The following is an 18,959-nucleotide window of genomic DNA, read 5'->3' on the forward strand; positions in this document are numbered from 1 at the left end:
CTATGTGTCTGTGGGGAACTTGGGGGTATGTGTTTCATGTGTTCACCTGTTGGTGTGTGCAATCTCTGTTGGGAGGGGCAGGAGGGGCAGGAGTGCACACATGTGCCTTTTTGGGGGAGGTGGGTGTGTGTGCTCATGCTACCAATCCATGTGCAGGCACAAAGGGGTGTCTGGGGCAAGCTCCAAACGCTGAATCCTGAGCTCCATCCTCAAGGGCTGGGGTATCACAGCAGTGTGATCCATGACCCCCAGCCTGGGACTTCGAAGGGATCTTTGTGGCAGGTGCTGTGGGTGCCTGGCCCCTGGCTGGAGGGGTCAGATTTTAATGTGGCCTGGATGCCCAAAGAGGCTTCCTGGCACGGGTAGAACAAGGCCATATGTCTCTGTCACTGGAGTGGCTCAATGCTCCTGGCTTGCCCTGTGTCCCTGCTTGCAGTGGGGTAAACTGTGGCACCAGGGTATCATCAAGTGTGTCTGCAGATGCCAGACAAGGATGTAAGACGAGGTGAGAGCATGGCACCTCTCTGCCTTGGCTGCTGCCCACTGGCAGCATCCCCTGACTGTTTCCTCCACCTGCCTGTCTGCCAGATTTTCCTGACTCCTTTATGGAGGAAGCTTTGCCAGGGGGCAAAGGAAGCACCCGCTCTTCCTTGGGCTTTTTTTGGCCAGGGCAGCTTAGGATTTACATGGATGCCTGGGGAGCAGCATTGCCCCACAACACTGGGACACAAGGGACAGTGGCTTTGATTCCATCCCACAGCCAGAGCAGTTTGCCACTGAGACTTCCCACTGCTGCACTGGATTTTGGTGGCATGGGATGACAGGAGGCTGGGTGGCAAGGGCTGGTGGCTCTGTCCCCTCCATGGCCATCTGTTTGCTCCAGGGGCCAGGGGCAGCCAGCATGAGCCAAATCCTCCCTTTTCCTTGAAGCATCTTGAGGAAAAACAGCCAGTGGCCATGCTGATGGCAGGAGCTGACTTCGCTCTCAGGCTCCATGACCCAGCTCTGTCCTTTTCACCACTTCCCTCTGTGGGGAAAAGCTGCTGCTTCTGTGCTCTCCAGTTTCCCTATGAACATCTCCTGAGAAGCTACCCCATGTCCTGCCATGGCTCTGATGATTCTCAGGGCTCCTTGAGCTCCTGGCACCTCAGTGCATGTGACACAGTGCGCCATGCTCACCAGGGAGGCTGTCCTGGAAAAATCAGACCATTCCCTGGGAGCACAGGGCAGCTCCCGACCCTGCAGGGCCCCCAGGCACTGTTTATCTTTGCACAGGAGATAAATTAGCTGTCGGCCATCCTATTTCAGGGCTGGACAGCTGTAGCTTGCACTGGCCCATACCATCCCGCTGCGGCAGAGGCAGGGACCTCCTGGTTCTTGCCAGCCCCTCTGAGTGCTAGTCAGTGTGGCACTCTTGTTGACTTGCCATGGGAAGATGAGACCTGGCCCTATTTCAGATGGATCCACAGGGCCAGATGACCCTCAGGACTCATTGCACAGGACCCCATGGTTCCAGCTTCCCCTCCCAGTGCTGCTGCCTTGCACCCCACTGTGCTGCACCCTCTGCTCTGGGCTGTGCCTTATCCCCTGCACACTGAAAGCTGGGCTGGGTGGGGTGAGACAGACATGGTGACTTCTCCATGGCCCAACAGGAACCCAAGTGTTTGGGGAAGCTCCCCCTCTGCAAGGCAGAGGAGTTGGGGTGCTTGGGTCAGTTTAGCACCCAGGCCAGCTAGTGGCAGCACAAGGTCTCCAGAGGGTGCAGCGTGTCCCATTGCCTTGGGCATGGCCACCAAGAGAGCTGTCCTACTCAGCTCCTCTCTAGAACCTCCACAGTGATAGCAGCTCTGGGGTTCTGCATGTGTGTCATGAAGTATGTCAGGCTCTCCTTGGGGCAAGCAAGCAGGACCGTGTTCTCTTTGCCCCACTGCTCAGCATTTCGCACCCATGGGGTCTGGTGATGCTTCCAGCTGGAGAGAAATTCCCCAAATGGCTATTGACAGCTGCAGCTGAGGCGGCACAGATGGATAGTGGGGGTATAGATGGGCACAGCAGACAGCAGAGCAGAGTGAGAGATACTTGGAGCAGAGAGATACCGCAGGAAGAATCAAGAGATAGATCCTGAGGGCTGATCAATACCCACTGCATGTGGAGGGACAGCAAGATAAAGCAAGTTGCAGGGGGAAGGTGTTAGGAGGGCAGTGATCTGCATTTGTCCTGGTGGCAGCTCTGGGGAGATGCCCCTCATGGTTGCTTCAGCTGGGACAGGGGTAGAGTCAGACCTGGGGTGCAGGTGCTGACTCTCCTTGCCCATCTCCAGCCACTCAATAAGAGTTTGGTGCCCTTTGAGGTGTCCTGGGGTCCCATGTGGCCTCTGGACACCAGAGGGTGTGTATTTCCTGTGTGTCCTGGTCACATCTGTCTCTCCAAGGACTACCTGCTGCCTTTGGGCGTTTTGAAGGATGCTGTGTCCCTGGGCAGCTAAGGGGGAAAGGGGCAAGCCCTGGCCCTGTGCTGCAGCTGGGTGATTAAAGATGAGTTTCCAACCTGTTCCTCAATTTCTCCGTGAGAACCAAATGCTGCAGGCAGCTGGGTCAGGCCAGCATGGATTTGGAGGAGGCACGGGAAGAAGAAGCAGAGGTACCAGCTGCCTGCAGAACTCGATGTGTCCAGAACTCATCTCTTCTCTGCTGGTCATTGGAGACACTTACCTGATTAAGAGGTTGCAACTACGAAAGGGATGCTTTCTGTGACCCTTTAATGAATGCCTGGCACTCAGTGCTTCGTGCTGGGGTGGGGACAACTCCTCCTGCTGCAGCAGAGCAGCCAGGGTGCCTGGGTCTAAGCCCAGCTCCACCCTGCTGGCATTTGCCTGAGCTACCCCATGCTACGTGGTTTCTCTGCTTGTCATGGTTTCTTTCTTCATGCTGGCTGAGCTGGGAATGCTGAGGAAGGAACCCCCAGAGCAGCCTTTTGCATGGACAGGGCTGCTGGCCCTGCAGCCAGGCTGGGGGGGATCCCCCGCCCGGTGTGGAGTTATTGACACGGGCGCTACAGAAAACACTGCTGAGATTGTTCACACTAATGTTATTTAGCAGCAATATTTCCGTAATAAAAGAAATCAATGGGCAAGAGAAAAGACCTGTCCAGAGCTTTGATTTTCTTATTTTAATGGCATACTTATTTACTCCCACCAGCGTGCCCATTGGATTTTCATTACGCGGCCTTCGCTGTAAGTGGAGCGGTATTGATACGAGCTGCTGAGTTAGCGCCTTGCCGCGCGGGCCAGCTCGGGTGGGACTGCTCGTGTGCCCCAACAGGGCCCTGCCAAACCCCGGGGAACAGCCTGGTGGGGGCCAGAGAGGCCTGGTAGCCACAGGAACACACGTATGTCTACACACAGAGCCTGCCCATGCGTGCACACACACACACAAACGCAGCCCGCCTGTCCATGAGCACACAGGGCTGCACACCTGCTGCCATGTGCACTGCAGGCTGTGCACACGCACAGGTGTGACACACGTGTGCCACCGGCATGGGCACGCACACACAGAGGAGCACAACTCTTCTGGCTACACCCACGCACCCACATGTCCTACCCACATGTGCCCCAGCACTCACACCTGCAGTTGCTCTGTACGGACAGATGCCTGTTTATAAATGTGTGATAAATGCCTGTTTATAAATGTGATGCCATTTTTAAATGTGTGCCAGCCCCACCTGAAAACTGTTCTACCTATATGCACACACAATCTGTGAACACACACACGCGTGATGTGTCTTGACAGCATACGTGTGCACCTGTGTGTGTGTGTGTGTGTGTGTGTGTGTGTGTGTGTATGTGTGCAAACCTCTCAAAACCACCCGCTGTGCGTGGGTCCAACCATTCTCAGGGGGCCACACTCAGCACTGCCACTCAGCACTATCCCTCAAAAGGATGGAGCTCCCTGAGCTCCGGGATTGCCTGTGGAAGCAGGGACCTGGCACCAGCCCAGGCCTTTGGTCACCAGTGACTGCAGTGGCGAGAGGAGTAACAGCACCATCTTCTGCCAATCTCGGGAGCTGAGGCAGGGCTGATCCTGCCCAGTGACATATTCCCAGCTCCCAGGACCTTGAGTGGGGTGATAACAGCTTCCCCGGGGACACCCAGCTGTCAGCAGTACTGCTGTGGAGGCTGCAGCTGCCCTGCTGCAACTGTGCCAGGGCTCAGCAGAGACTCACCATGAAACCCAAGTATGTGGGATGAACAACTTTATTACTGCTATCTCTTTTCAGGTAGCAAATTAAGAACTAGCCCATGTGTAGGGCTGCTGGTCAGCAGAACAGGGACAGTCCGGGGAGCAGGAGAATCAACATGCTACAGGCCTAGGTGGCCAGGAACACACTCATGTGTTTGGCAGCAGAATGGAGGTGAAAGCCCTCCACCAAGCAGTGAGCTCACACGGATCTGACCACAGGGGTGCAAGCAGGGTGCACATCTGGGTTTGGCTGGAGGATTACAGCACTCTCTTGGCAGCCGGGATCCCATGCCGGGAGCCGAGCAGAGTGGCTGTCCCCAGGGGGTCTCACAGCCAGGGGAAGTGTTTTGAGGGGTGAGATCCCATCCTGAGCTAGTACAGACATTTGGGCACTCGAGGACACTAGGTTCGTGCATAGCCAAGAGGCCACGCAGAACGGGGTCTCCATTAAGGCGACAGACGGTGGGGTTCCCCCTTGGGGGGCACTGCCTGGAGAGCACTGTGGGCAAGTGACCCTCTTCCAGCCCCAGCCACCCCTAAGGGCAGGTGAAAAACAGGGGAGCAGGGGGCCCTCCAGCACAGAAGCTGGGCATCCCCCCACTGCTGGGGGTCTCAGCGCAGATCCTGCCCTGTGCCAGGGTGACACTGTGTGCTGCCAACCCTCATCAGCAGGGATGGAGCCATGGGAGATGCTGCCAGCTGGACACAGCACTTTGCGCTGCCCGCAGTCCGGCAGGCTGCCAGAGACAGGGGGGACTCACTGGCCGACCTCTGCAATGGGTGCTCTGGTCTGGTCTACCCTGTGCACCCTGCCCTGAGGGCAGCATTGCTCCCCTGATGTCTCAGGAGCTGAGGAAATCTTTTGGGGCCCGGGGACAGCCAGCTCCAGCTTCTCTCCCGCTGCATGCTGAGGGCATGCAGGGGTGTTTGTACACTGCAAGGCCACTCCAGCCCCGAGGGATGGAAAAGCAGGACGTGACTCCGATAGAAAGGAGGGACAGGCAGGTAGTAAAGAGAACTGACGTTCTGTGTTGCTGTGACTGCCAAGGTCCCTCTGTCCTGGCACCCTGCTAGCCTGTGGGGAAAGGACAGAACAATTTGGGGAAGGCACAGGGGGGATCTCCTGCTGCCTCTGCTAGAACCTGGGGAGGAAGAGAGAACGGCTGGGAGGAAAGGAGCCAACTGGGCTCAGCAGGGTGCCCTGGTGAGATGGGCTCAGCACCCAAAGGTGCTGAAGAAGGCATTTGCTTCCAGGAGCAGCCCCTTTGCGTAGACACGCAGGGTGTAGAAGAGGGTGACGAAGTCCTGAGTGCTGAAGAGGGTGTCAGCCAGGGCGAAGGCGAGTGTGGAGGGGATGAAGCCCCGGCCGTACTCCACCATCCAGGTGCCTGCACTCCACTGCACTGACGTGGCCTCTCCTGCCTGGTGCACGATGGTGTCGCCTGCCAAAACACACAACCAGCACAGCTCCCAGGTGCTGCCCCACATCACACCCAAATGGGAGACATGGGATTAGGGCCTGCAGGGTTGAGCCTTCCAACCCCACCCAAGCCTTGCTCCTTTTTCTCTTACTGCCACCCATGGAGATGCTGGGACGTGCTATTGGGGACCCAAACTGCTCTACCCTGAGCTCTTGGCTTCTGTCAGCTCTATGACAGCAAGCGGCTGTGCCCCAAAGACATGGATACAGCCCACAGGTCACCATAGTGCTGCACTTACCTGGATAGTAGATCTCACTTCTGGTGGTCCCCTCCTTCCATTGCCGGAATGTCCCCGAGATGACAGTGTCAGAAATATCTGCCCAGTAGCGACCTGTGGGAGGACAGACAACACTGCCTCAGTGTCTCCCTGCCAGGGACAGCACAGGAGCCCAGGTCTGAATAGTGGAGCATAAGGGTCAGCATGGCAACCCCACTGCCTCAATACACCAAGAAGTGCCAATAGCTCTGGTACCCTCACTGTCTGTATGAAGAGCCATATACCACCAGCCAGGGCTGCTCAGTATCCTTAAGCCCCATTATTTCAAACTTCTTTGGCATTTGCTGCCTCCTGAAGCACTGGGAGATGAGATGTCTGCTGTCGCCTGCCAGCTGGATGCAGAGAGTCCTGGCCACACAGCATGTGGCACGGGCAAATGCTGCAGGACACCATGAGGGCTGGTCCCCTTGCAGGGAGGGTTTGGCCAGCATCATTCACCCCATACAAGTAGTGAAGCAGTGGGCTCCCTGAGCTGGGCACATCATGGCCAGCTGCACCTGAAGAATGGAGTAGAAATAGCTTGGAGAACTCCCCTACCAGCAGCCTGGTCCTCCTGCTCACCTGAGTGTCCCCCGGTGTCGACAGCTGTCCCGAAGAGCAGCACATACTCGGTGAGCGAGGCATGGAGCAGGCACATGGAGCCCATCCACCCGCCCGCATTCACAAACACCCACTGCAGGTCCTCGTCTGGCAGGATGTGGCCTGGGTGCTTCTTTCGCAGCTCCACAATGATCTTGGAGAAAGCCAGCTCATGGTCCAGCCCTGCAGCACCCACGGTCACTGTAAGTCCCTGGCACAGAAAAAGCTCAGCCAACCAACGCCCCGAATCCCCTGCATAGCCACAGGGTTTCAGTGCACCCTTGGAGAGGTCTGCCTAGGGAAGATATCTCCTCTCTCCAGCCCTCAGCTCCCGCTGACCCAGCTCCACCGCCTGCCTGGATGGTGATGGAGGATAAGCAGCGCCGAGTGCTCCAGTCCTACAGCCCATCCCAGGTGCTGGGCAATATGGGAGATCTAAATAACGTGACAGTGCCCCTGTCCTGGTGAAATGCAGCCCTGACCAAACTCCCTGTGCCCTATGGGGACAGCCCTCTTCTGAAGCTCCGGGCCTGACCCACCTGGGGCTTCAGCCCCAATCAGGTTGGATGATGCCGCTACCCTGGTCCCCTTTGCTCCAATCCCATTTTCCACCCCGCTTTCCCCGCGTTCCCTGTTGCTATTCCCCGGTACCGCTCCCTTCCCTCTCCCAGTCTCCCTGCCCAGGTCCAGCTCCCTGCCTCTCCCTGACCCTAGCCCCATTCCCTCCATGATCCCGGCCCCCCTGTACCGAATTATCCTCGGTCCTTCGTCCCCGCTACGCCTCCCCCCTCCAGCCCAGGCCGCCGCTCCCCGCTACGTCCCCGGCTCCTCTCTCCATCCCCAACCCCTTGCCTGTCCCCATCCCCACCGCCATCCCTCCTCGGCCCCGCTCCCCGCCGCCCCTCCGCGTCCCCACGCGCGGCGCGTACCCGCGTGGTGCCGGGCGAGCTGTGCGATCTCGGCGGAGCTGAACTCGTACCGCTTGGCCGCCAGCCACCCGCGCAGCCCCTGCAGCACCAGCGCCAGCGCGCCCAGCGCCAGCCCGGCCCGCAGCGCCCGCCGCCCCCACACTGCGCCCATGCCGCGCTCCGCCGCCCCCGGCACCGGGAGCGGGACCCGGGCCGGGACCGCCCCCGCCGCGGCCACGCCACGCACGGCCCGGGCGGCTGCGCCGGCGCGGTGGGGCGGGGCGGGAGCCTGAGGGGGCCGAGCCCGCCGAGTTTCCGGGAGTGGGGAGGCATGGAGCCATCGCTGGCAGGGGCGGTGGAGGCGGGCGACCGCTTCCGCGCCAGCGGTACGGATGGGGTTGCCTTCCTCCGTCCTTCCCCTCAGACCCCCAGCGGGGCCCAGCACGACCCCGGGAAGCAGGAGCTGCGGAGACCTTCCCTGCCCAGAGCCGCGGGGCTCCCGGGCTGGGAGGAAGGGGTGAAGCTGAGGGAGGGGTGAAGCTGAGGGAGGGCATCAAGTGGCGTGTATAAGGCAGAACGTCCTGCTTGCCCCGTGAGGGGGCCTGGCGGGTGGGGTGCGTGTACCCCCATTGCAGGGGGTCTGCCACTGCTCTCCCTGCCCACAGAGCACCAGCACGTTCGGTACAACCCGCTGCGGGACGACTGGGTGCTCGTATCGGCCCACCGGGTAAAGCGCCCTTGGCAGGGTCAGCTTGAGAAGCCGCCCCCCGAGGATGTGCCCCGCTGGGACCCCAAGAACCCCCTCTGCCCTGGGGCCACCCGGGCCAACGGCGAGGTACCACCAGGGGCACAGGGACCCGGGCTGCCCCTGCCACCCCCTCCTTCCTTCATGCCATCTCTCACCTCGGCAGGTGAACCCCAAGTACGAGGGTACTTTTGTCTTCCCAAATGACTTCCCTGCACTGCAGCCCGATGCTCCAGAGCCTGGTAACTTTGGGGAGCAGAGCAGGCTGCTGGGGACCCCCCCGACTTGGGACCTAGGGCTGCTGCAAGGCGGCCTGGAGAGGCTTGGGTTCTGCCTCAGTGCCTTCTCCCTGTCCCCCTCTGTCCTTCCCCAGATGACAATGATCACCCCTTGTTTCGAGCTGCCTCAGCCCGGGGTGTGTGGTAAGTACCTACATGGCTCCAGTGGGTTTGGGACACAATTTGTCAAAAACCTGTGGAATGGTGCTGGGCTGGGTCTGCTCCCCTCATCCAGTGCCTGTACTGTATGCACCTCCTCAGTTTTGGGGTCATTCTGGGGGTTTTGGCCCTGTTCCTTGTCCCACATCCCACTGCACCCAGCAAAGCTGTGGGGGTCTCTGGAGACACCTGCAGTCACAGCTAAGCGTGTTTCCCCTACAGCAAGGTGATGTGTTTCCACCCCTGGTCGGACCTGACGCTGCCCCTCATGTCCCTGCCAGAGATCCGGGCTGTCATCGATGCGTGGGCAGAGCTGGCGACGGAGCTGGGTGCTTCCTACCCCTGGGTGCAGGTGTGGGGCTGCCGGGGGCTGCTCTTTTGTGGGTGAAGGTGGGAGGCCAGCACTGGGTACTCTGGCAGTACTTGGGGTTGGGAGCATCCTAGTTGTGTGTGGGTCTCTTGCTTTGTGTCCTTTGTGCCCTTTGAGCCCTGCTGAGCTTTTCCACACCCTTGGGTGTGAGGCTCTGTCCTCCTGCAGGTTGCTTCCCTGCTGTGCTGGGGACACCACGACAGCCTGCAGCGGGGGCCCTGTGGCTGGGGCCTGCTGGCTGTACCTCTTCCTCTTCTCACAGATCTTCGAGAACAAGGGAGCCATGATGGGCTGCTCCAACCCGCACCCCCACTGCCAGGTGAGGCTGTCCCACCTCTGACCTGGCTAAACTACAAGTCCCTGTGGTGACCCTACAACAAACCCTGAGGGCAGATGTGAACGGCAGTCGCTCTGCCCTGGTCCCGAAGCTTTTTACAGTGAGGATACCCCTGTGTCTGTCCTGTCACCCTCCCTCTGGGGACTGTCCCCTGTGGCTGTCACATGCCAGACTCTCCACCTGGTGGCAGTAGGGACCTCCAGATGAGCAGCATGTCTGGGGATACCCCTGCAAATGAGGAGTAGGAGCACCTCAGTCCTGTGCCCCAATGTCTCTCCCAGGTGTGGGCCAGCAGCTTCCTTCCAAACGAGGCGAGCCTGGAGGACCGGAGCCAGCGCCAGCATCTGAGCCAGCACGGCGTGCCCATGCTGCTGGAGTATGCTGAGCAGGAGGCTTGCCGAAAGGTGAAGGCATGGATGTTGTCTGTATCCCCTCCCTGGGAGCTGTCTGTGTGCTGGGCTGGGCTCCCCAGCCCTCAGGAGATGGACCCTAGGAGTGCCCTAGGGGGGTGGGACTTTGTGTGTCCCCATCAAGCACCGCGTGTAACACCCCCCAGGCTGGGGACAGAGTGGCTGGACAGTGGCCAGGCAGAAGGGGATGTGGGGGTGCTGGTTGGCAGCTGACTAAACATGAGCCTGCAGTGTGCCCAGGTGGCCAAGAAGGCCAATGGCTCCTGGCCCATATCAGGAATAGTGTGGCCAGCAGGACAAGGGAAGCCATTCTTTCCCTGTACTTGGCACTGGTGAGGCTCCACCTTAAATGCTGTGTCTAGTTCTTCGTCCCCAGTTTAGGAAGGATGTTTTGATGCTCAAATTCATCTGGTCAAAGGCGGCAAGGCTGGTGAGAGATCTGGAACAGAAGCCCTATGAAGAAGCTGAGGGAGCTGGGTGTTTAACTTGGAATAAAAGGAGGCTTAGGGGAGACCTTATCACTCTCTGCTACTCCCTGAAAGGAGGTTTTAGTCAGTGGAAGTTGGTCTCTTCTGCCAGGCAAGCAGTGACAGGACAAGATGACACAGTCTTAATCTGTGCCAGGGAAGTTTAGGCTAGACATTAGGAAGAAATTCTTCACTGAAGGAGTGATTGGGTGTTGGAATGGGCTGCCCAGGGAGGTGGTGGAGTCAAAAAGACTGGGTGTGGCATTCTGGGCTATGGTTTAATTGATAAGGTGGTGTTAGATCATAGGTTGGACTTGGTGATCCCAGAAGTCTTTTCCAACCTGGCTGATTCTGTGATTCTGTGCCCTGCAGGAACGGCTGGTGGTGGATAATGCAGACTGGCTGGTCGTGGTGCCATACTGGGCCACCTGGCCCTACGAGACCCTGCTGCTGCCCCGCCGCCATGTCTGTCGCCTCCAGGACCTCAGTGACAGTGAGAGGGACAGTGAGTGGCCCTGAGCTTTGTTGTACCCCATCCCACATCCTTTGGGCTTGACCTTTGTTGTGAGGCAGCCGTGCTGGTGCTGGAGGGCTTGTGTCCTTGGGATGGGAGCTGCCGAGCATAGCTGGGGAGGGGAATGGCACCTCTGTTATGTTAGGATAAGAACTAGTTGTTAGGATAAGAACTAGCACTTCTCGTGGCACTTGTGTCTTTTTGGGGTGGTGAAGCACGTGGTGCTCCCTGTTTTGGTGGGAGGTTTCTCCTGCTGCATTGCTCTGGCTCTCTGTGTGAGTGGGGAGGGGTGAGAATTCCCAAGTGCATCCCTCCTGCCTGTCCCTGATGTCCACCCAGGGACAGGTGCTGCGGGTGACCCCACTGCACACCTGGCAAGCTGCTGGCCTGCTCGGGGTGTGAATCACTGTCACTTTCCTGCAGGCCTGGCCTCCATCATGCAGAGGCTGCTCATCAAGTATGACAACCTCTTCGAAGTCTCCTTCCCCTACTCCATGGGCTGGCATGGTGAGTGGCGTGGCTCTGCAATCCTCTCATCCACATCCCTGTCTCCTCCCTGTGGTCATGTGGTGCCTCTACCTCTCAGAACCTCTGCTGGTCAGAGTGACCCCAAGATGTGTTAGAAAGTCTCTTTTCCCAGCCAGGCAGTCAAAGAAGGAGTCAGAACTCTTCAGTTCTCGGTCGCAAAGTTGTTTATTGTTTCTTATCTATAAAATTCTTTCTCTGGCCTGCCAAGGTCCGCTCAGCAAGACAGTCAGAGGCACTCTGCCTCCCCCGGGGTGGTGTTATCTTTTTATACTAAAAACCATGTGTACAATATTTACAATTACTTTCCAATACCTATCACCTGTGTTAGACAGTGAGCTTCTACTCTAAACCAATCTAAAAGTGCCAACATCACAGCAGAAGATGGAGACCAAGAAGAAAAAGGAGAAAGGCTGGACACACCCAGATTCCTCCATCTTGCCCCCTGAACTTCCATTCTAAAAACCCCAAAAAATCTATTTTTCACCCTGTGACAAACTGATTATTATTCTACTTACACTTTTGTGGCTTGCAGATCCTCCTATAAAGTTGTTAACTTTTTCCATCAATCATAATCAAGGTCACAGGCGTCTTGGGCTCTCTGAGGGGTCTCTGAGCCCCCTAGCAGGGGTCCTGGCAATCCAGGGCAGCCAGAGGGATGTCCTGAATTCCGACATCTACCCCCTGCAGGAGCCCCCACAGGCTCCTACCTGGAGGAGGATTGCAGGCACTGGCAGCTCCATGCCCACTACTACCCCCCTCTGCTGCGCTCCGCCACCGTCCGCAAGTTCATGGTGGGGTACGAGATGCTGGCCCAGGCGCAGAGGGACCTCACCCCGGAGCAGGTGAGTGCAGCTCAGGGGGATTGGGGCACCCAGGGGGCTGTGTGCCAGGACTGTTCTGCAAGCAGCCCCTGGCTGTCCCTTGTGCTGTGCCCTGCAGGCAGCCGAGCGCCTGAGGAGCCTCCCCGAGGTGCACTACAAGAAGAGGGCTGAGGAGATGTGATGGGAGCAGCAGAACATCCAGTCCTTGGATGTGAGTGTGAGAGGGGGTCTTATTGCTTCCCACCACTACCTGAAAGGAGGTCATAGCCATGTGGGGGTTGGTCTTTTCTCCCAGATAACTAATGATAGGACAAGAGGGAGCAGCCTGAAGTTGTGCTAGGGGAGGTTTAGATTGGATGTTGGGGAATATTTCTTCACCGAAAGGGTGGTCAGACATGGGAACAGGCTGCCCACAGAAGTGGTGGAATCACTGTTGCCTGGGAGTATTAAAAAAAAACCAAACGTGTAAATGTGGCACTTAGGGACGTGGTTTAGTGGTGGGCTTCACAGTGCTGCACTAAGAGTAGAGGTTTCAGATTTTATCATTTGGTGTGCTCAGTGAGGCCACGAGTCAGCTGGGAGTGGTGACAACCGAAGTCTGGGAATTCATGTTGGTTGTGAGCCCTCTGAACTCCCAGATTCTGTCATGGCTGGTTTTTGGGACTGGTTTTGCCTGTTTGGGGACTCAGGGTCTAATCCTGTGGCATCCTTGTGTAGGTGGTGTTTCTTGTCTCTTTCACCATCCCAGGCTCTGTCTCTGCCCCCATGCTCCTTCCACCACTAAAGGACTTACCCTCCTTACCAGTCCAGTCTCACTGGTGGGGCTGGAATTTCTTCTGCCCCGTGGAGGGGCACAACCCCCCTGGACAATAAAATCTGGAAGCAAAGTAACTCTGCCTGTGCTTTCATGGCTCTCAGTCCTAGGTGGGAGGTTTGGGGTCTCTGGTGAAGATCCCAGCTGCTGGTGGGGGGCAACACGGGGCTCAGGGGTTGTGCTGGCAGCCCAATACTTGTTGCTTGTGTCCCTGCCTCTGCGCTGCCTCCTCTTCCTCCCTGGGGGGAGCTCTGAGTCTGTCTCTGAGCGCTGCAGGCTTGTGGAGGAGTGGGAAACAGAGGAAGAATGGATGCAGCCCAAGGCCTAGCTAGCTGCTGGGAGAGGGCTGAGCCCTGGCAGACTTGCTGCACGGAGGCTGCTGGCTGAGATGCTCAGCCCTGGAGCTGTTCCTCCTCATCCTCTCTGGCTGGGACTGCTGGGTGGCAGCCCTCATGCTGCCTGCTGCAGGTACAGGGGCTGCTGGGATGCAGCCAGGGGATAGTTCATCACTCACCTGGGGGCTGCCAGGGAGCCCAGCTCTCTTCCTGGTACTGCTCCCCCCTTCACTGTGCCCACCCATGCGGTGGGATAGTGGCAGCCTGGACACTGGGCCGAGCTGGGGGATATTCTATTCACCTCTCTCTTTGCTCCTTTCCCTTTCCCTCCAGGAAGGCCCTGGGATTCTGCAGGGGTAGGTGATAGACAGTGATGCCACCACAGCTGATGTGAGGGGATGCCAAGCACTATGAACCCTCACACCTTCACAAATAGTTTTTATTTGTCACTAATGATCCATTCTCACAGCTCTCTAATAAGACCCCTTTCCTTGTCCAGTCTGTGAATGTGCTCCTGGGGTCTAGAAATACCTCGCAAGGAGAGAAATGTTCTCCTCCTGCCTCCAAGACAACAGTCCATGGGGAGGGCCGTGTTCCCTGTGCCCCATCCATGTGTTGCTCCCCATGGGTCTAGGACAGATGGAAGGGCCTCCTGCCTGTGTGATGCTGGACGCCCTCCTACATGCTGGTCCTATCTTTGTGTCAGATTGCCTCATCCCAGAGCCCACAAATGCCCTCACCTGACCTCAGCAGTGCCCAGGTGCTCCGGGGCTATGGGGAGGAGCTGGTGGCTGACCCTTGAGCTTGGAGCTGTCGTTGTACACAGCATCCTTCACCAGGGCATCAGGGCTGCCCAGCTGGGAGTCTGGCCTCTTGCAAAACTGATTTCTCCCCTCCTGGGACAAACAGAGTCCGTTTTTTCTCCACCACCATCCCGACCATGAGCCTTTTCCATTGCAACAAGTGCCTCTGCTCCAACTTCCCAACTTCCCCGCTTATTCTCCAGGGTCCTGGGGAAGTGGCAACAAATTGCCTTAAGTGTGGCAATCCAGCTCGGGGTAATTAGCCGCTGAACCGGTTGTAACGAAGCTAGTCATCTCCCGGCACGGGCAGTTAGCTGTGATTTAATGGCCCGGCGGCTCCCAGCCCCGGGCTGCCGCGCCTCGGCCCGCGGCCGTAAATGAAACTCGCAGTTAAGTCAAGCAGTATTAAACTTTACAGTCGCCGTCTCTGAAAACGAGACTCTCTCCAATAAATCAGGGCAAGTGGGATTGTAAATATCGAGGCAGGATCCATATTGCTTAATTAAACAGCACCTAATGAACAGCCTGTTTGTTGTGTTGTGATTTAGGATGGAGGCTGGGGAGGCAGTGTGTGCTCAGGGGGGCTGGTGCCCGTGCCACGGTGCCCTCTGCTGCAGGTACCAGCTGCTCAAGTTTATCTGCTGCTAAAAAATCTCAGAGGTGGCCTGAGAATTAGTTTGGGGTTTTTTTTAGTTAAAACGAAATCCCCCCCTCTGAAATCTGAAACAGGCTGAAAGCAGCAGTTAGAGGAGGAAGAGGAGGGGCTACACCCAGGTGTGAGAGCTTGACCCTGGTTATGCTGAGCTCCCCACTTGCTCACAACAGCTCCAACCTCCTCATGCCCTCATACTTTTGGCTTGTGCACGGGGGTGTGTAAGTCTGGAAGGGAGCAATGAACCTTTCTGGTGGCACAGGGAAGCATCAGGGTGGTGCAAATGGAGCTGCTGGGGATGCAAAGGCACTGCAATTCATAGGAACTATCGCTGGTGTGCTGTAAAGCCCCAGGCCTTTTATATTTTGGTAGTTGCAGTCCACTTGTAATTAAAAAATGATTTATTGCAGGAGATTAAAAAAGTCCAGCTGGTGAGGGATGAGGGAGTGGAGGGCCTGCGGGGTACCCAGCTGTTGTTCTTGACCCAGGAGCATCAAAGGGGAGCTGAGGCCCATTGGGATTCCCCATAAGGACGTTCCCTGATGCTGTTTCATTTCTCCAGGGGAGCTGTTGGAAATCCTGGGAGAAGTATCTCTGTGGCTGGGTCATCCTTGTCCTGAGTCTCCATCTCTCAGCATGAGGGCAGAAATGTCCTCTGCAATCACTGCCCTGAGCTGCTCTGAAAGGATGAACAGGGCAGGTGGTGGGGAGAGTGAGAGGAACTCAAGCATGGAATTAATGGGTTAAAAATCCTCTGGGGTCCCATAGGGGTATTTGCACCCTCTGTGGTGCACTAATGGGTCTGTGAGGGATTAGGAAAGGGACAGAATGCTGCTGTGCCAGGCTGGCACAAGCTGTGCTCTGCCAGGAGCAAGGGATACACCCAGTGTGGGATCCAGATATACAGAGGTGCTTGACGGGGTGTGGCCAGGAATTTATTTTCATTTTTGTCCCATTTTCTGATGTCACTGAAAGAAATTGGTCAATCTGCCAAGGGATGTGGCTTTCCCAAAGCTCCTGGAGCTTTGTCTCTACTGAAATGAGCCAATGTCCTTGCCCAGGTTGTAGCAGTGGCTGTGTCCCACATTGTGCAAGTTTGGGAGACCCAGAGATCCCCAACTCTGACACTGACTCCGTCTGTGGCCATGGTTGAGCCCTGGGGTGCCATTCTGGGAGGCACCTGGTGGACAGACACCATTTGGCACGAGCACTTCATGGTGGAGGGCAACTGCTGGGGGCAGGTTCATGCCCTTTGGTTGAGTGTCCATGTCCTTGGCACCTGCCAGAGGCTGCAGAGCTGCAGACAAGATGCAGATCCTGAGTCCTACCCACCCCTCCATCTCTTCCCCCTGCCTTCCAGTGCAGGTGAGACAATAAAATGTTGAGCAAAGGAAGGTAATCTGTGACCAGTTGTTTTAATCAGACGGAAAGGTTACGAGTTGAGGCCTGCTGGCTCCTGCCATGCTGCAGTTTTACTGTCCTTCCTGATACCAGGTTAATGGCTGTCATTTCATTCCAGTTTTACTATTGGATTTGCCCTTATTGTTGAGTTTCTTCTTGTCTGCTCCTGCCTGCAACCCCACTTCCAGAAGAACTTGAGTTGCAAGGATTCCTGCTGTCACTGACTGGGGGTTTTGGCAATGGAATTAGAAGAAATTAGTAGAATTTTAGGGAGGAAGAGAGGAAGGATGAAGGGAAGAAATGGAGGAAAAGAGAGAGAACGGAAGGAGAGGAGGGTGGGAAACAGGGAGGGAGAGAAAGCTAAATCCCTCACATTTCCATTTAAAAGATATCATCAGGCACTTACCATGAAAACAATTAATAATTTTAAGCAGATGCTAAACACTCTGGTGCCCTGAAGCAGGCAGGCTCCGTGCAGTGGGGAGATTTTGTGTGCCAGGAGAATGCAAATCAAAACCCAGACCCCCTTTAGATCTTGTCTTAGCTGGCCATGCAAGAGCAGCTGGGGCAGCAAAGAGCACTCACTTTGTCCTGGGCCACGTGGTGCACCTTCCCTGGGTTTGGCAGCTTCCTTGGCAGGAGTTCAGACTAGCAGGAAATAATTTTGGAGGTGTTTTGCCCCTGTTTCAGACAGCTGACAGTTTTCCTCTGCTGATGGTCCCTGAGTCCTTCCTGGAAGCCATTTTTAGAGCCCTTGGGCACCATGAGTTGTGGGATGGCTGTTGGTCCCAGGTGGACACGGTGGGATGTCTGGATGCTGCCTAGCAAGCTCTGCATGGACTTCAGGATGGCAGCCCCAAGGCTGGAATTTAGTTGGTTAATCATCTGATAATACAGGTAATTTAATACTGTCACATTACAACATCCATGTGGTCAGTAAGCACTGGCCCCCCAAATTTCCTGCATGCCTGGTGTTGGGGAGGTACCTTGGGGCTTCAGCTCTTGGCAGTGGAGTCCTGTCATTGCATGAGGTTTGAGCCTTTCCCATCCTGGGGCCCCATCCCAGAATCAGCAGCCTCTGTTTGGAGCAAGAGAAACACCAGGAGCATCCAGCATTCCAGCGGGATTCAACCCAAACAAAACTGTCTGGGGACAGAGGGGAGCAGGTGTGGGTGGGAGAGCAGGGGACTGCTCTGGGATAGGGGCAGCCAAAGGGAAGGTGATCTTTGCAAAAGGGAGTTATCCACCAGCAGTGCAGCTACTGGAAGAAGGCTGGAGCCCTTGCAGCACCCAGGATCTGGCATGGCTGGGATTGGGCACCCACTGCTGCTGGAGCCAGCTGTGAAAGCTCACAGACATCTGTGCCTGCCCTGTGGGGAGGGATCTGTCTTCATCCTGATGTTCCAGAGAAGAAATCTCTATATATTTGCTAATTATCATGAGTGATACTGAAAAGTCTGCTACAAAGCCCCAGGAGCAGCAAGACATTGCAATGCCAGGATGGATCCGAGGTGGAAAATCATCCCCTGGGGTGTGCCTGGGCATGAGGTGACTCCTGCCAGAAGCAGAGCCCTTGGGAGAGAAGAGGAAGTGGAGAGATAATAATTAGATGCTAATAAGTGAGTAATTAATCCTTGGTGCCCCTGGGGCTCCCTTGCCCAGCTCCAAGCCAAACCACCTGCTTCAACGTACCTAAGGTGGTTTGAGCCCCACAGGATATGGCTGGAGCAGGGATGAACCAGCTGCTGCTCCCCACACATAGCGACAGGCTCAATCTCACAAAATAGCCTCATAAATTGCCCTCGTGAAACAAAGCTCGACAAATAAAAGCTGAAAGTCCATTTGCAGCCTGTTAGCTTTTAGTGTTTAATCCCTCACTTATTTTGCCTGCATTTATCTCAATATCAGGGCAGGTCCTCCACTCCTTCATGCCTTTGTGCTTGGGCAGGGAGACAGGACTCCTGGGTGCCTGTGTTGTCCCTGTGGAAAAGGCACTGCCCCCCCTCTTGTGCCTCAGTTTCCCCATGGCTCAAACAGGATCAATTGCACAGAGGCCAGACCCCATCGGCTGACCAGGCAGTGGGAGCCCCTGTGACAGCCCTGCAGGGGCTTTTGTAGGATCCTTGGGACATCCTCAGTGTGACACCCTTGAGTTCCTCTGGCTTGGATGGCTCTGTCCCATCTGGCACAGATTTGAGGAAAAAGGTTTCCCATTCCTGGGACTGGCTGCTGCCCCAAAACAGTGCTGTGCAACAAACCCCTGGGTTAGCACACCCGGACTGCTGGCTCAATATTTAATTTCAGACAATAAAAATACCAGTTTTAATTTAATTTTTTAAATCAAATTCTTAATTCTCACATGGGAAAGAAACAGAGTGAGAGCGAAGCTAGGATGGGTCCCCAGGATGCCAGCTTGCTTTTTAACCCTTCCCATCCTGCTTTCAAATTCCTCTTGGGATCAGAGATGCTCAAAAAGTATCTGTCTGGTTCCAGCTGCTTCCAATGTGCTTCAGTAGCAGCAGGACCCTGCTCCATCACAGCCCGTCAGGTCACTTCAGAAGTAGCAGATCCATTGGCACAGGAGAAAAGGAATGACCCCCAGCCTCTGCTGGGGTCTGAAATTCCCTCCGCCCTGGAAAGGACTAGCCGACACATCAGGAACTCAGAATGATTATGATAAAACCTGTGGGACACCAAGGGCATCACTATGATTTGTGCTGTCTAAATGTTAATCAGAATAATAATGCCTATTGAGACAGCTGTTTTAAAAGGCTGTGATGTCGGAGTAAAAATTCCAATAAAACTCTATTAGCCCTTCCTCGTTACACTAATGGTGCCTGCT

The 18,959-nt window shown here is 56.2% G+C and overlaps 2 protein-coding genes across 2 annotated transcripts; one reads left to right on the forward strand and one right to left on the reverse strand.

Moving 5' to 3' along the window:
* Window positions 1-5,332: 5,332 nt before the first annotated feature.
* SIGMAR1 (sigma non-opioid intracellular receptor 1) lies at window positions 5,333-7,664 on the reverse strand. The gene is made up of 4 exons (XM_066569024.1): window positions 7,505-7,664; window positions 6,558-6,758; window positions 5,958-6,050; window positions 5,333-5,680 (listed from the first exon to the last, which is right to left on the reverse strand). The coding sequence occupies exons 1-4, from the start codon at window positions 7,653-7,655 to the stop codon at window positions 5,454-5,456; spliced, it is 672 nt and encodes a 223-aa protein (XP_066425121.1). The 5' UTR covers window positions 7,656-7,664; the 3' UTR covers window positions 5,333-5,453.
* A 106-nt stretch (window positions 7,665-7,770) lies between these two features.
* Window positions 7,771-13,003, forward strand: GALT (galactose-1-phosphate uridylyltransferase). Its single transcript, XM_066569279.1, has 12 exons — window positions 7,771-7,869; window positions 8,149-8,318; window positions 8,395-8,470; window positions 8,602-8,650; window positions 8,888-9,017; window positions 9,298-9,354; window positions 9,654-9,776; window positions 10,622-10,754; window positions 11,187-11,270; window positions 11,979-12,133; window positions 12,231-12,323; window positions 12,830-13,003. Exons 1-11 carry the CDS (start codon window positions 7,815-7,817, stop codon window positions 12,291-12,293), a joined length of 1,095 nt encoding a protein of 364 aa, XP_066425376.1. The 5' UTR covers window positions 7,771-7,814; the 3' UTR covers window positions 12,294-12,323; window positions 12,830-13,003.
* Window positions 13,004-18,959: the final 5,956 nt, after the last annotated feature.

This window comes from Molothrus aeneus, chromosome Z (genome assembly GCF_037042795.1).
Source record: "Molothrus aeneus isolate 106 chromosome Z, BPBGC_Maene_1.0, whole genome shotgun sequence".
In the NCBI taxonomy this organism is placed as follows: domain Eukaryota; kingdom Metazoa; phylum Chordata; class Aves; order Passeriformes; family Icteridae; genus Molothrus; species Molothrus aeneus.

Excerpts from the sequence above, each read along its gene's own strand:
- SIGMAR1 (XM_066569024.1), bottom strand. The coding sequence starts at position 7,655 with ATGGGCGCAGTGTGGGGGCGGCGGGCGCTGCGGGCCGGGCTGGCGCTG. Across the intron at positions 6,051-6,557 it reads CGACACCGGGGGACACTCAG|GTCGCTACTGGGCAGATATT; the intron begins GTGAGCAGGAGG and ends GTCCTCCCACAG. Across the intron at positions 5,681-5,957 it reads AAGTGAGATCTACTATCCAG|GCGACACCATCGTGCACCAG; the intron begins GTAAGTGCAGCA and ends GTGTTTTGGCAG.
- GALT (XM_066569279.1), top strand. The coding sequence starts at position 7,815 with ATGGAGCCATCGCTGGCAGGGGCGGTGGAGGCGGGCGACCGCTTCCGC. Across the intron at positions 7,870-8,148 it reads CGACCGCTTCCGCGCCAGCG|AGCACCAGCACGTTCGGTAC; the intron begins GTACGGATGGGG and ends CCCTGCCCACAG. Across the intron at positions 9,355-9,653 it reads ACCCGCACCCCCACTGCCAG|GTGTGGGCCAGCAGCTTCCT; the intron begins GTGAGGCTGTCC and ends TGTCTCTCCCAG.